Raw genomic sequence first — 15,695 nt, 5'->3', positions numbered from 1 at the left:
TCACCATGTGCTTCTTAAAGGGTTCCAGGTAAAGGCAGTATCTGATTGAGCTCCCAGATGATATCGATACATTCCTGTGCCGCAGCACGAGATCCCCTTTTTTCAACGACACCAGCCATCATACCTGTCCACCAATGGATGCCGGCACTTATAGCCATTCTCGGATTCTCCTGCTCTGCTCTGCTCTGCGCCGTCCGGGACCGATTTTCCCTCAACACCCTACATGTAAGGCCGTGAAAAACAAAAACATGATGAATAAACACAAACAAGACAAAAAGACCAAAGACCGTATTCCGAGGACTGGCGCTCATTCTTCAAGCAGCCCGTTTCCAATGTGGAAAATGATGCCGAGAATGAACCCCCGTGAACCATGAGCCGTATGTACGCATACATCGTTAAAAAGAGAAAAAAAACGAGTAAGAGAAACACGCAAACATAAAACAGTGAAGGTCAAAGAGGGGGATGTGGTGGACGCCCCCATTGCGGTCCCTAATCAAACACTCCCTGGCACTTAAAAGTCCCAGAAGTCCTTCTTGGCCGATGTTGTGGGTTGCTTTCGAGTAGGGAGGGGCTGCTCGCTCAGGTCGCCGTACAACCAGTCACGGTTTGTTCCCTTCCTGCCGCCCATGCCATCACCAGCAATAGCGATCTTGCTATCCTGGGTCTCACTGGGGACGCCGCTGGCTCCTTGCTTCCGCCCAGGCACAGACTTGGACGATTCCTCCTGGGTCTCGTTGTAAAGCCAATCGCGCTCAGTTCCCTTTCTACCGCCCATGCCGTCACCAGCAGTGGCGATCTTGTTGCTCTTGCCGAGTGGAACGCCAGCGGCAGCGACATTGGCCTGTCGAGCAGGAATAGACTGGGCGACTTCCTCAGTCTCACCATAGAGCCAGTCCCGGTTCGTACCCTTTCGACCTCCCATGCCGTCGCCTGCAATGTGAATTCGAGAGTCGTTTGTAGGCTCCTGAACAGGCTTATTTTCCTTCTGGTGGGCTGGAGATTGGTCGGCGATGTCAAAGTGGTGGCCAAAGTCCTTTCCGCGGTTGACGTTGGTGATATTACCCAGAGGACGCTCGTTGGATCCTGTTTCTTCCGTGTCAAACAATTGGTTCTTATAGAGCCCAAGGCCCTCGTTGTGGGCATATCCTCTTGGCTTGGCACCAGGGCGCTGTGGTTGGGGCACTCTCTCACCATCGTCAAGGAGCTCGAAGTGTGCTTCGGCATCGCGTCGAGGCTTGGCAGGCTGCGCAGCGGCCTCGTCCGCGGTGTTCTCATCCGCGCCCCAGTGGCGAACATCCTGAGTTCGCATACCCCGGGAGGGTTTCACCTTCTGGGGGGTGACGAAATCCTCAAAGGACCATTGGCTATCGTGCTTAGACTTGGGCTTCTCGTCAATGGAAACGCCTTTCTGAGGAGCATCCTGCGGGTCACTGCCATCGGCAAAGTCAAAGTGAGAATACTTGTTGGGGTTGGGGCGAATATAGCGTTTGTTCTGCTGAAGGGGCTGATCTGGCACGTCGGTGTGCTCATAACCATCGAAGAGGCGCATAGGCTGGAAGTTCTTACCCTGGCCAGCCTTGGCGGGCGATATTTGCTGGCGTCCAGAACTCGGTGAATCAGGCTCATAGCCCAGAATCTCGGTGAAGGATCGCTGTCGGGGCCGGGTGCCGGCGTAGGGTGACACAACAGCAGCGGGTTCAGTTTCAATCTCCTCGCGAGAGCCAAACAGCTGCAGGGAAGCATGGGGGTCTCGGAAGGCATTGCTGGAGTTGCCTCGAGTTCGGACAATGGATTCGTTGTGGCTGAGAGGAGCGGGAGGCGCGGTGCCAGCAGACTTGATGGCTGATCGGATGTAGGTGATCTGCTCCCGGCTGTCCCTAATGGGCCAGTTGCGACCAGACTTGCCGATAACCTCGACTTGCTTCAGAAGTGAACCCTGGTCCCATTGGAGTCGGATCTGCGAAATCTTGCCCGCCTCGTCAAATGACACAAAGTGAGTCTAGAGCCAGCATTGTCAGTATGCGCCTCGGTCTGCGCAAGAGCGAATGCGCCCAGGCGAATGACGTACAATGGGGAGATAGACGTCTCGGGCAGACAGAAAGTTGTCATCGAGGCCTGGAAGATAAGGGCCGCCGCCAGTCTGGAAGCCCAGGCCGGTGTCGATCTCGAAGACGGCAACGTTTCCGCCGTCGACAACGTTAAAGACTTCCTCCTTCTTCTTGGCGACAACCTTCTGAAGGCCATTGAGGTGCTTAATGATCTGGGTCGGGCCAGAAAAAGTGGTTGTGGTGGTCACATAGTACAGCGCAGCTGTGTCGGCCAGCAGCGACGAGCTGGGCGCAGCAAGGAACTGCTTGTAAGTGGCCGCCATGACGATGACGGGGATATGCGACTCGTGGGGAATGGACGTTCACTACCGCGGTGTAGCAGCTGGATTCGGAGGATAAGCGGGGGAAAAGTGAGGCCGCGACTCGAAGCGACCGATATCAAGATGCAGCAGGCGATAATGAAGATGGAGATTAAAGATCTTTGTGTTTGGGAGAGAGAAGAGAAGGGAAGAAAAGATGAATTCAAAACAAGCACGTGGAGTCGTGAAGTGGGATTGGGAGAAGTGGGAAAGCGGCAGCCGGGGCGAGTCAGGGGTCCAGAGGTACCTGCCTACTGGTACCCTTTGATCCTGGCCACCGGCATCAATGCGCTCCAAGCAAAGCATGCGCATGCGCTGCACGCACTGCGGATGGATGGGCCTCAAGGGTCAAGGACCAGCAAGGGGGCGGATAGTCTCCCTTCTCCTCCTCCTGCATTTTGGGGGCTCCTAGTGGCGCAGTCGAGAGAAGCAGAGTGTTTAGGCGCATCCAATCCCTCTTGAGGAAATGAAAGGGTTGGCCGCCCTTGCTGGAAGTGCTGCAGAACCTTCGTTACGAGGCCGTATCTGTTCCTCAGCTTGCCTGAGACAGCCTTACTACGGAGCCTCCGTATATCCTCGTGATTCTAGTTTCAGAGCTCTAAGGATGGTTCAACTGGCACCTATCATGAAGCAAACTCAATCCTGAGGGGTTGCGCCCAGACTTGAAACAAGACAACGGTACCTGTTTGGCAACGCCAAGATAATTGCTACGAGGTACTTCTGAGCCAGGTACCTGGGTACTATCACCACATTGCCAGAACATGTTGGATGTCAGCAAACACCACCACATGTGATGAAGAAATGCCTGGTTATTCAATGCGCACTTGCTGACGTGCCATGTTTTCCTCTATTTGTTTGGTTTGTTTGCCTGGGTGGTGCCGCATTGCGCTAACGCCTAGCTCCAGGAAGCATCCCTCCCCTTAACTCAACGAGTGAGCTTTGCGCTTATGACAGGCATTGAGAATGCCCCTCCTCATGAAAGATTAGATCTTCGGCTGATTGATCTTCGGGTCCTCGGCAACAATGTGCCACATTGATGTCATATTCGATGCCTCATCTTGTGTCGATTATGCTGCCCTTCCACCAACTCTACCATGCCAACAAACAATGATTAAATACGATGCTATATCTAAAAAGGGGCAAAGCTTGGGCGCGTTCTCCAGTAACTGTCCCCGCCTACGCGTTAGCTGCGTCAAGCTCCTGGTCCTGCCCTGAGCTGCACCATGTAAGACGACGGAGCCAGCCCAACGCCGAACCAGGGGCGCGTCACAGCAGAGCCCCGCTGCGTTTCATGTCTTGCCACACCTTTCCTATCTTGGTCAGCCCACCTCCTCCGCTGAGCTTCAGACATATCTGGCCCTCAGCTTGGGGAGAAACAAGCTGGCGTTTCTCAATATGATTGTGAGATCTAATAGTATGACGTCCATTTCGGTGCTGATGGCTTTGGCAAGTGGAATTGGCGAAACTATTTCAAATGAGCAGGCAAAGACCCCGATGGGGTTCCACTATATCAGATTATAACATTGTCATGCATCCGGATATTTACTTGGCGTGTAACCTTCTAGAGCATCACCAGGCTCTGATTCCATAGGTACGTGGTACAACCAGCGGCAATCAAGCAATTATCTACTTCGCATCCAGCGATAGTATCTTCACTCCTATGCGGATAAGTTTTGGCTCGTTTGTGTGGTATCTCCATCCAGGCTACTTTGCTAGATGGATACCTCATAAGCAGCTAGGACTCACTGATCTGATTACGGTCCTAGCCTAGATGCATCCGTGATCTGAGCTTGGCCGAGAGGCCAGGTGATCCGACATGTAACCTCAAATGCGTATCATAGAGTTGATTAACGGACGAAGAACATCATCTATTTATGGACCTCTTGTCTCACAGCTCACAGCTCACAAATGTCCTGTCCTTATCACCAGCCACATGAGGCGCGGGTGCCTAATCGCGTGGACCGGCAACTGTGGCGCGAAGCCTGCGCCACACTCGGCGAAACACGAGCTGCCGCCTCACTGCTGACGTGCCTGCCTCGTCCCTCCAAGGAGCAAAGTGTCCTACGCTCACTTCCATCACAACATTGCGACTTTGAAATCGACACTACAGCATCCACGACTTTTCTGCCGCCCGAAATCATCGCGGCATCGCGAGATAAACTCTCCTTGGCCCCGCCGGCTCCGTTCGTTCCTTCATGATACCCTCAACCCGAGTTCCGTCGCAATGATGAGGTCCGTAGCCTGGGCCGCACTCTCATGGCGCGTCTTCTGGCTTTCTCTGCTCTGGACAGCAGTGTCAGCCAAGCAAGACAAGCCCAAGGTCGATTCTGTGATGCTCGAGCATCCCCCGCTCAACTTGAACTATTTCGAAGATAGCGACGTCATCGTCTTTCAAGATATCGAGGAGCGAAACATTTACAGATCCGAAGATGCTGGTTTTACTTGGAATAAAGTGTCAGGCCTCCCCGATGGGGGTTCAGCGTTTCTCTATCTCCACCCTTTCGAGTCCTCGACCGCTTTCGTCCTTACCAAGGACAGGAAGCATTACAAGACAGAAGATCGAGGCAAGAGCTGGACCGAGTTCGACAGCGGTTCCATGCCGAGCGCCTTCCAGCCCGACACACTCATCTTCCACGCCGGCGATCCGAAGCGCATCATCTTCAACGGCATGAACTGCGATGGCATATTTTGCGACGAGGAGACTACTTATACGCTCGATGGTTTCAAGACGATCCAGCCCTTGCGCCCCAGTACTTCGGGCTGCTGGTGGGCCAAGTCCAACACCGAGTTTACAACTGGAGATGAAGATCTGGACAAGACAAGAATCCTATGTATTGTCACGGATCCTCTGAGCATCTTCAAGACAAGTCAGAAGCTGTGTGTCTCGGACACGTTCTTCAAGAAGGAGAACAATGGCAAATACCAGGAATTCGAACCCACTTTGGACAGCAACCGAGACGTGACTGGAGTCGTTAGTCTGGCTGCCGTCAAGAGCTTCATCCTCGTGGCTTCGTCATCCGCCAACAGCGACGAAATGGCTCTTTACGTCACGAGTAATGCCAACCAGTGGCACCGGGCCATGTTCCCCAGTGACGACAGTCATGACCATTCCCACCAGATCAACCAAGAGGCTTATACTGTGCTCGAGAGCACAAACTATAGTATCCAGATCGATGTCATGACATCTCATCCGTCCAGGCCCATGGGCGTCATCTTCACGAGCAACTCCAATGGCACCTACTTTACCGAGAACATCCCGTATACCAACCGCAACATCAAGGGTCATGTCGATTTTGAGAAAATTAGCGGCATCCAAGGCATCTTCCTTGTCAACACGGTCGAGAATGGCAAGGATGTCGACGAAAGCGGCGCCGAGAAGGTTGTTGTCACCCAAATCACCTTTGATGACGGTCGAACGTTTGAGCCGGTCAAGGCTGGCGATCAACGGATTCACCTCCACTCCATGACCCAGATCAACAACATCGGGCGCATATTCTCGAGCCCGGCTCCTGGTCTGGTCATGGGCAATGGAAACACGGGCAAGTCACTTGGCAAATTCGACGACTCGAACCTCTACGTGTCTGATGACGCCGGAGTAACTTGGAAGCAGGCGCTTGAGGGCCCTCACAAGTACGAGTTTGGTGATTCAGGCACTATCCTTGTTGCCGTCCGCGACTCTGCCAAAGAGGACGTTGACAAAGTCTCGTACTCGCTCAACTATGGTGACACCTGGGAATCTGTCCCACTGCCGAAAGACCTGAAGATCAGGCCTGCACTCCTCACGACCACTCAAGACTCGACCAGCCTGAAGTTCCTCCTCATCGGCGAGCATGATAAGAAGTATCACATGGTTGCTCTGGATTTCGAGAGCCTCGAGAAGCCAACGTGCGGCGACAAGGACATGGAGTCTTGGAATGCCCGAGTGGATGACAAGGGCCAAGCGACCTGCATCATGGGCCGTAAGCAGACGTACAAGCGCCGCACCAAGAAAGCAGACTGCTTTATCAAGAGCAACTTTAAGGATCCTGAACCTATCAATGAGCCTTGCGACTGTACCGATGCCGATTTCGAATGCGATTACAACTTCCAGAGAGACCCTGAGGACAGGACTGTCTGCAAGAGGGTTGGATCCATTCCTATGCCACAGGGCGCATGCAAGGACAAGGACGATAAATTCAAGGGGTCGTCCGGCTGGCGAATGATTCCCGGAAACCAGTGCAAGCGAACAAAGGGTGCTCAAAAGGATGATGAGGTGGAGCGAAAGTGTTCTGAGGGCGGTGGCGGCAACTCTGGAGGCGATGGTTCGTCTCCCAGCGTTCCGGCAAACGGCGAGATTTCGCATAAGAAGAACGACTTCGACTCCGAAGCTTTGGATATGCAGAAGTACTATCTCATCCGTGGAGACTCTAGCTCGGGCACAGACGAAACCATTATTGCTAGGCCCATTGGAAAAAGGACAGGCAACAGCGTACAGGTGGAAAACAAGGTGTGGCTCACCTCGGACCACGGGAAGTCTTGGAAACGCATCCTCGATCAAGAAGACATCATGACCATCTTCCATCACGACTACTTCAAGGATGTCATGTTCTTCTCTACCAAAACTGACAAGATCCTTTACACGATTGACCGTGGCCAGACCTTCCACAGTTTCAAGACACCCGTGGCTTCGGATGACTTCACTCTGAGCTTCCACCCGGACAAGAAGGACTGGCTTATCTGGGTTGGCACGCACTGCGACGACGTATCCGGAAGCAAGAGCTGTTTCCCTGCCGCGTCAATTTCCACCGACCGTGGCGATCATTGGAAGACGCTGCTGCGATATGCGACCAAGTGCGAGTTCACGGGTAACTCTGCATACAAGTACCGCCCTCTCACACAGATTGTCTGTCTCGTCCACCAAGAAGAGAACCTCGAGTCCCCGAAGACCATCGTCACGATCAATGATTTCCTTGTCGATGACAAGCTCGTCCACCATGGCACGGTGGCAAGCTTCGCCACCATGAACGAGTTCATTCTCGCTACTGACGAGGTTACCGAGGCCGGCAAAGAAAAGGCTGGACTACAGGCAATTGCAAGTCTCGACGGACAGCACTTTGAAGCGGCCCAATTCCCGTACAACTTCCACGACTCTCATTCATCCCTGTACACCGTTCTCGATAGCTCTAACCATGCCGTCAACCTGTTTGTTGCCACCGACCTCTCAGATGGTCGACGCCGTGGCTCGATCATCAAGAGCAACTCCAACGGTACGACGTACGTGTTGAGTGCCTCCAACGTGAACTCGGACGAGGCTGGCTATGTGGACTTTGAAAAGGTTGCCGGGCTTGAGGGTGTTACCCTCATCAACGTCGTCGCCAACCCCGACAAGAAGGATGGCAAAAAGGAGATCCAGACCAAGATTTCGCACAATGACGGTGCGGAATGGGACTTCCTGCCACCCCCCTCGAAGGACGTAGATGGCAAGGCGTACAAGTGCAGCTCCGCAGGTGACAGCAAGTGTGCTCTGCATCTGCATCACTACACTGAACGGGATAACAAGCGCAGGACATTCTCCGCGAGCAAAGCGATTGGCTTGATCTTTGGTGTCGGAAACGTTGGTTCGACTCTTGGGGAGATGAAGGATGCGGATACCTTCATGTCTGCAGATGGCGGGATCAACTGGAAGAACGTCAAGAAGGGCGCCTGGACCTGGCAATATGGCGATCAAGGCTCAATCATTGTTCTGGCAGAGCGAGCCACCCATGGAAACGGCGCAAAGACCAAGTCTGTCTCGTACTCACTTGACGAGGGCGAAACATGGAACGAGTATCAATTTACAGACAAAGAGGTGACCATCCTGGATCTGACCTCGGTCAAGACCGGAGCGGCCCGAAACTTCTTGGTGTGGTGCCGATCAGATAACAAGCAGCTGTTCGCCGTCAACATCGACTTCACGGGCTTGACGGACAAGGCCTGCGAGTACAGTGACAATGCGTCTGCTTCTGACTACGAACTGTGGTCTCCCAAGCACCCGCTTCAGAAGAACGACTGCTTCTTTGGGCACGTGGCTAAGTATTTGCGAAAGAAGAAGGATCGCAAGTGCTTCAACAAGGCGACGCTTTCGCTGTTGCACGGATATGAGAATTGCGAGTGCACCCGACGAGATTTCGAATGGTAAGCCAAGCCCCTGACGACTAAAGTCGAGCAAAGCTAACATGAGGCAGTGCATACAATTACGAGCTGGACAACCATGGGCAATGCTCCCTGGTCCCAGGCTTCCAGCCCCTATCCGGCGAGGAATGGTGCAAGCAGAACCCTAACGAGACAACCTGGTTTGAGCCGACGGGCTATCGTCGCCTGCCGCTGACGACTTGTAAGAACGGTGTAGAGCTAGACAAGACATCAGAGGAGCACGCCTGCGAGGGATACGAGGAGGAGTTTAAGCGCAAGCACCGAACATCGGGCTGGGTCATCTTCTTTGCCGTCGTGATCCCGATCGGCTTGGCTGCCGCCATCGGCTGGTATGTCTGGCGCAACTGGAATGGCAAATTCGGCCAGATCCGACTGGGAGACAACAGCTCGACGTTTGACAGCGATCAGCCATGGGTCAAGTATCCCGTCATCGCCATATCTGCCGTGGCAGCAGTGGCTGCTGCGATGCCGCTCGTCATCACCTCCCTGTGGCGATCTGCTACAGGCGTGTACGAGCGGGTCTCGAACCGAAGCCGAGGCGGCAACTGGTCGAGACGGTACACGACTCGCGATAGCTTCGCCCGAAGCGACTATTCGATGGTGGACGATGACGAGGGAGAGCTGCTCGGTGAGGAGAGCGACGAAGAGGTTTGATGGGTTGTACGAGCTACGACAGGAATCCAGGGACTGGGACTGGACTGTAACATGAGAATATGGTGTATTGACTGGAGGAACTGCCGCCGAAAAGTACAGTGGCATGGGTTTGTATGTTGAAGATGAGCGGATGGATACTCTTTTTGTTGGGGATATAGAATGGACGGTCAGGATGGTATAATTAGCAGTTTATCTGTACTCTTTGGAATATGAAGCATGGTTCTAAGGCTGGATCCGCGTTGATATTTATCCTCAAGTCCTTACAGACTGGAACACACAACCCAGTATCGGATATCACAACATGCATCTTGGCAACCTGATACAGCCGAAACGAGAGGACCTCCTCTCCTTGGCATCGAGATGGCACAGTATATCCCCTCCCCCCCTCTCGGACCGGAGGCGGACGCAGGCTCCGACGGCACGGCGCCGGTGCTGCAAGCCACGAAACCCTTCCGACGCACATGTCCGCCCGGCGCCAACTGCTACGCCACAGAGCTTGGCTCGACACACGACATTTCGCAAATGCATCTCCTTCTGTGCTACTCCTTGTTTGGTCTCTTGTGGCCCCCTCTTCCCTCTCCCTTTATGGGAGGTGGTGCAGCTCACACAGAGCCCAAGAGTTACTCCAAGGTCAGAGGTTGCATCAAAAGGTAGGTTGTTCAAGGTTATAAGGTCACACAAGGACAAACAACGTGTCAAACATCCATGTCAGCACATGTGCCCAAAGTTACACGCATGTCTTCTTCTTCATCTTTTTTTCATTGTCATTTCGATATGGATTTCGCTTTTGATACAACGCCTTGCTTCCCAAGGGCACACAGCCTGCAACTCCGAGTCATATTCTCTTGGCCCTCCCTAATTCTGATGCCAGTGCAACCAGGAGCCTTTATTGATGACGTGAACCCTTCCAAAACAGCAGGCAACAAGAAAACTCCCTCAACTCCTCCCTGTCCTTTAAGTGATTGTAGGTGATGTGCTAAACGATGGATGGTACCGCCCCGTAAGTCGACGAGGCCGTGGCTGGTAAAGCAGAATGGGAGTCTATGGTGATTAAAAAACAATTTGGGGTATTTGTTAACAGACGAAAAGGAGATCATATCGTAACGATTCGCTTTGAAAACCCATCGGCATGAAAGCCTCATGCCGCAAAGAACAAACTTCCGTAGAAGCGCCACGAGGGCATCAGATAGTTCTCAAGTACTCTCTCTGGTAATTGAGAGGGCGTTGAATAAGAGGTCGTCAAGGGCAATCATGTCCGCTTGACCCGGTTCCAGAACCTCTTCACAACACCATTGTCGTGATCAGCGTCCTCACCCCACTCGTCCAGGGCTGCGAGTTGTTTCTCGATGCTCTCTTTCGGGTTACCATCGCGAGCATAGATGACAGTGTTGGTTGAGGAGTCATCCCGAGAAGAGCCCCCTCGGCTGCTTCCGGGCTGCTTCCAACCGTAGATTTGATCCTCACTTTGCCGAAGATCCGGTCGCGTCAGCGTCATGCGAAGAGTCATCTCTCGACAAGAAGCCTGATCCAGGACACTCTTGTCGCTCCTGGCGGCGCATGGAGGCTGCTCAGTGCTTGTCCGGGCTGGTCGCACCGGCGCCGGCTTGTCAAACAGCTGAGGTGTTTTCGGTGAGTCGGGCTCGGCTACTGATGCATCATCGCTGTATTTTGATGACCGGTCGTCTTCCAAGAAACTGCGGAACTTTTCTGGCTCCTTCGCATTCTCTTTCTTGGACCCGACGGGTCTGGTAAATGTGGGCTCCCGGGGCGAGCCATCCTTGGATGGAAACCCAAACTCGATTGCCTCATCAAACTTTTGGGGTGAGGCAAGATACGCTCGCAGCTTCTGGCGGGCCTCGGGGTCTTGATAATGAGTTGCAGCGGGATCGATAGGAGGGGATGAGCGTGGTGACATCTGCTTGTTGGGGGACACCAAGGATAGGGCGCGAGACTTGCGTCGAATGTGCCCCGATGAGCCAATGGCAGAGTTCTGAGAGGCTGAAGGAGAGATAGAGGTCGGTGACACAACCCCTTCCCTGGGTAGAGGTCTGGTGTAAGAAACTGAGGGTCTGCCGAATGGCAATTTGTTGATCGACAGATGTCGTCGGAACGATGGTCTGCGGCTTTTGTTTGGAACCGGCACCTCCTCACGCAGATTGATGTGGTAGTCGTCCAGGTACAGACGCAGATCCAGGCCTTCCTCATCCTCGAGCCACCGGAAGCTATCGTAGAAAGAATCCGGCCTGTTGCTGTCCGAACGGCAAGGTTCTCTGTCACTCTTTCGGCGCTGTACGCTGGAGAAGGACGATTGGCCCTCAGACAGCCCTGGGCTGGACTGGGGAGACTGCATTCTCATTTCTTGTGACGGGCGCTTCTTGCCTTGGTCCAATGGTTCTCCCGCGGCTTCGGGGGTTGATTTTGGTCGGTCGTGGGCGATCAAGAGTTCCTCCTCCGTCAGGTGGCGGCGCTTTATCTTCTCGGGCAGATTCGCGTAGAACCGCTGATCCGTTGATGTAATCCGAGGTCGGCGGTTCGAGTAGAGGGTCGAACTATCAGAAGTAACTGGCCTCTCCAGCTCGCCCCAGTTCGAAGACTTGGGCAGTGAAGAACGGGGTGATAGATGGTCGTGTCCGACACTCCCGAGGCATGAACGAGACTCCAAACCGGGGTAATGGGTGAGTTGTGATCGCTCAATTGTTGAAAAGTACTGCACAAGGTCAAGATTTAGCACCCAGAATTGGCACAAGACACAACGATCAAAGCAACAGACGGCCAACCCAGAAATTACATCAAGACAAATGAAGTGAACAGTAGATAGTAGACTGCAGGCGATCGAGGGGGATCCCTGGTTCTTAAGGCGAGAGAGAGGGGCAAACTCGAAGGGGAATGGACATGTCTCAATCCAGGAACGAAGCGGCACAAGCAGGGCAGAGAGTCGTTGATGTGAGGGCTCGTGGGGCCCCGAACACCACTGTCTTGGGGCGGATGAGGTCCGGCTGTTGGTTGTGCACGAGCTTCCTTCTGCTCCGAGTGGCATGGATCGTCCAGGAACTGCAGGCCTAGGGCGTTGTCACAGCGCCTTGGGCTGGGGATGTGATTGCTAGGCAAAGGAGAGAGCTCACTTTGTCGCTCAGCTCTGGATGCTAGGGGACATTGGGGGAAGACATGGGAGAATATTGAGCCTGGTTCGACCAATGGCCAAGCGCCCAGCCCACAGACTGCGTGGAGCCACCACAACGGGCGCCATGAGCCAGGCCAGAGGAGGCATGGCCGAGACATGGGTGCCAGTGGGCGGTGGCTTTTGGGAGTGGTCTTGGTCTTCCGCCGAGTGCTTGACGGTCCTACTGGTTTGCTCGTCTGCTGCCCAGGCGGCAACTAACCCCCGGCAGCTGCAGAGCAGCACCCGTGGATGCGGATACAGCCAGGGCTCGTCGAATCATGGCCGCCCTATGCCGTGTTGTCTGACCCAGATATCGCAAGACACTTGTCCAAGCAGCCCTGTCAAGAAGGTCACCCAAGACCATGGTTTCGGTGGTTCTCGGCTTTGCTTTCTGGGTTAATGGGAAGATGTGAGGGAAAGGGGTATGAATGAGATAGCCCATCGAGGCTGGCGTCAAGAATGAGCATCCCGTCTGCATGTCTTTCCCAGCCCATTCAGTAGATGAGAAGATGACGGAATGAATGTAGTCCGAACAGAAACGATAACCTACCAAGTGAGAATAATGAAAGAAGCAAACTTACTTTTCTCTGGATCGTGGGTGGCAGTGCCTCGAATTCCTCCCTTGTAATAATCATTGACGGCCGGCTATCATCCATTGGAGGCTGACAATCAGAAGAAACGCGAGGGTTGGAAGAATCAGACCCGGAGCTTCGATTACGCCGCCAGTGTAGCAGGTGGCTACGGGATGAAGATGGGCGGTTGTCGACTGCGGCAAGAACATTATCGGGAAAGAGGAATTCGGAGTCGATTTCACTGAGCAAGTCGTGATATTGTTGAATGTTGGGGCACTGGCCGTCATCGGGGAGAGCTTCAGTAGGGAGACGTAGCTCGACCCGCCATGGATGGTTCAGACCCGATGATATTGGCGATACATCCGTCGTACTGGTTGTCATGGCCATGGTCGCGATGCTCGTTGGGCGAGATATCAAGAAACTCTTGTCACCGAAATCTCGGTCCTCGTCAGTAGTCAGAGTATCGCTGAGGTCGAGCTCGACAAGAGGGTGGCGTCGCCCTGTTTGCAGTTGCGGCTCGGATCGGTCTCGAGAGTGGCGGTTTGCGAATGCAGGTGCATACGCATGTGCGTGCTGCGCATGTATACGGCTGTCGGCGTGAACTGGTCGGCGCTGGTAATGATGCAGAGGCCTTGGGTGTAGATGATGGGACGAACTGCCAGAGCGAGAGCAGAGGGTCTCAGTGTCGAGGAAGGTTCTATTATTATCAACATCGAAAGGCGACTCGGCAGCGTCGCTAATATCGCTGACAGTAAGACGATTGTTATCGTCCTCGATATTGCCGTCTGCGGCTGCACCTTGCGTTGGCCATCCGCCTCTAGTCCACTGAGGACTCAAGACCGGCGTCGCATCCTCTCCATCGCCCTGGCCCATGACGAAGCCCAGTAAAGAGTCGATTGGGGCAGGCGGCAGCTAAAGGAGCAGGGTTTTAGATTCCTGCGACAGGGAGCGGTGATTGAATTGGATGGCGAGCGCTGATCATGAAGGGATTTGGAAATGAACCGTGATGCAAGGTCCACTGCTGTCAACCTGGCCCCCGCGGGCGCGCCTCTCGCCCTTGCCTTTTCCGTTTGCCGTTGGTGTGAGTGAAGATCGAGGGGGAGACAACAAGAGAGGGAGAGAGTAGAGCTGCCCGGGCTCAGTCGACGACTCTTGGAAGAAGTAGGTTTGGTGAGGGCTTCACGTGGATGCGAGGGAGGAAGTCGCTGCTCCTGTTCACACTTGCCCAAAGACCCCGGTATCGTTCATAGTGCTTCCTTCGCAGGCAGTGGCAGTCGTCGTCGGGAAACCGTGAATTCGCAAATCGGCAGGTACGGGATCTCTCCTTTGAGGTTAGTCTGATGACGTGAACCAACTGCCCGGTCGTCGGCTTCTGCTGCTGCTGCTGCTAGAATTTAAAAAAGGCCTCTCTCACAAAGAGGTCAAAGATTGCAAAAAGGAAGAAGTAGCTCGAGGATTTTGGCGTTGCAATGGAGATTGGACCCCTCTACATATGACGAAAGAAGAAAAATAAAAGCACATGGGGAAAAAAAGGCCGGCCACCCACGATCTATCTAGGTAGCCAACTTCACCGGCGGCAGCGCAAGTGTCGTATGGGGTCATGAGCTTCGGGCGGCATAACTGACTCCAGATTCATAGGTACGGACACAGTCCGACCACTGACCTTCCCCCCGTCCCCGTCGTCCCGTCGAAAAGGCCAAAGTGAACGGTCTACAAAACGAACAAAGTCCGCGTGCAGAGGCCAGCTAACGGGCGAACAAGACATGGATCTACAGAGTATGTACATGGACAAGGTCACATTCTTGTTGAAGCACAGCGCTGCATCAAGTTATGTCGGTGCCCGTCGCCGCCAATCCTCGGCCCCTGGTCCCTGGCAGAAATGGCCCCCAGTTCGTGGCCTCCCCTCCCCCCAATGCTTGGCCTTGCTTGCCCTTCACCGTCCGTCCTTGCAACCCACCAGGCCAGTCCGTTTTAGCCTCGAGTCTAGCACCACAGCCGGCATCCCAAAATCCCGGGCGCCTTCATAGCAGCAGAGCGTTGCGTTCGGCTGAATAATGGCACCTCGACGAGAGGGGGCGGCGCCATCTCAACGCCGCGACCGGAGAGCCGGGCTTCAGCTAACGTTAGAGCTCTGCCGAGTACTGCAAGCTTGACTGAGTCTGGGGGGTTACAAGCCGTGATCCATCTCTGTTAGCCCCTTTGTCTGGGGGGCACCAATGCACCTGGCATTGGCCATTTTGAGGCCGTCTCTGCAAGGCCGTCTCTGCCCCGGGCCCGCTGCACCGGTGGATGAGGTGGAAGCTGGAGCGATGTGATCCACCGCTCGCTCACTGCCCACGTCAACTTGCTCACTCGTTCTCAGAGGCTCAGACCTCAGGCGCCCCCCAAAGACGGGAGCAAACATCGGTGGATCCACGCTGTCTCGATTCCACCAACCTCGATTCTGCACGGCTGGGGCTCTCGCCCGACGAGCCAAGGGTAGCCAACGTCAGACCTAATTGAGTCGTCTGTCACTTTTGCCTCGAAATTCCTTTTCCTCGATAACTCAGGGGCTTCTACCAGCTACTTGGGTCTGTCCAATCACCTAACCCTGCATTCCTTCGTCCTCCTTTGGATGCCAAGCTCAACTCTGTTCGGCCTCATGCAGCCGCCTCGCGTCCAACCATCATCCTCAGCACATCCAGGAGGACACGACAAGACATGTGAGATCAACTGCCAGATTTCCATGCAA

The 15,695-nt window shown here is 54.2% G+C and overlaps 3 protein-coding genes across 3 annotated transcripts; 1 reads left to right on the top strand and 2 right to left on the bottom strand.

The window, feature by feature from the left end:
* Positions 1 to 511: 511 nt before the first annotated feature.
* NCS54_00089300 (Hypothetical protein) lies at positions 512 to 2,371 on the bottom strand (the record flags this gene model as incomplete). The annotated part of the gene is made up of 2 exons (XM_053146529.1): positions 512 to 1,999; positions 2,069 to 2,371. 2 exons carry the CDS (start codon positions 2,369 to 2,371, stop codon positions 512 to 514), a joined length of 1,791 nt encoding a protein of 596 aa, XP_053002504.1.
* Positions 2,372 to 4,493: 2,122 nt separating this feature from the next.
* Positions 4,494 to 9,232, top strand: NCS54_00089200 (Vacuolar protein sorting/targeting protein 10; the record flags this gene model as incomplete). Its single annotated transcript, XM_053146528.1, has 2 exons — positions 4,494 to 8,560; positions 8,611 to 9,232. Exons 1-2 carry the CDS (start codon positions 4,632 to 4,634, stop codon positions 9,230 to 9,232), a joined length of 4,551 nt encoding a protein of 1,516 aa, XP_053002503.1. The 5' UTR covers positions 4,494 to 4,631.
* A 1,249-nt stretch (positions 9,233 to 10,481) lies between these two features.
* NCS54_00089100 (Hypothetical protein) lies at positions 10,482 to 13,837 on the bottom strand (the record flags this gene model as incomplete). Its single annotated transcript, XM_053146527.1, has 2 exons — positions 10,482 to 11,939; positions 12,974 to 13,837. The coding sequence occupies 2 exons, from the start codon at positions 13,835 to 13,837 to the stop codon at positions 10,482 to 10,484; spliced, it is 2,322 nt and encodes a 773-aa protein (XP_053002502.1).
* Positions 13,838 to 15,695: the final 1,858 nt, after the last annotated feature.

This window comes from Fusarium falciforme, chromosome 1 (genome assembly GCF_026873545.1).
Source record: "Fusarium falciforme chromosome 1, complete sequence".
Classification (NCBI taxonomy): domain Eukaryota; kingdom Fungi; phylum Ascomycota; class Sordariomycetes; order Hypocreales; family Nectriaceae; genus Fusarium; species Fusarium falciforme.
The sequence above is the reverse complement of the archived record's forward strand: the minus strand, read 5'-3'. Positions and strand labels throughout refer to the sequence as shown.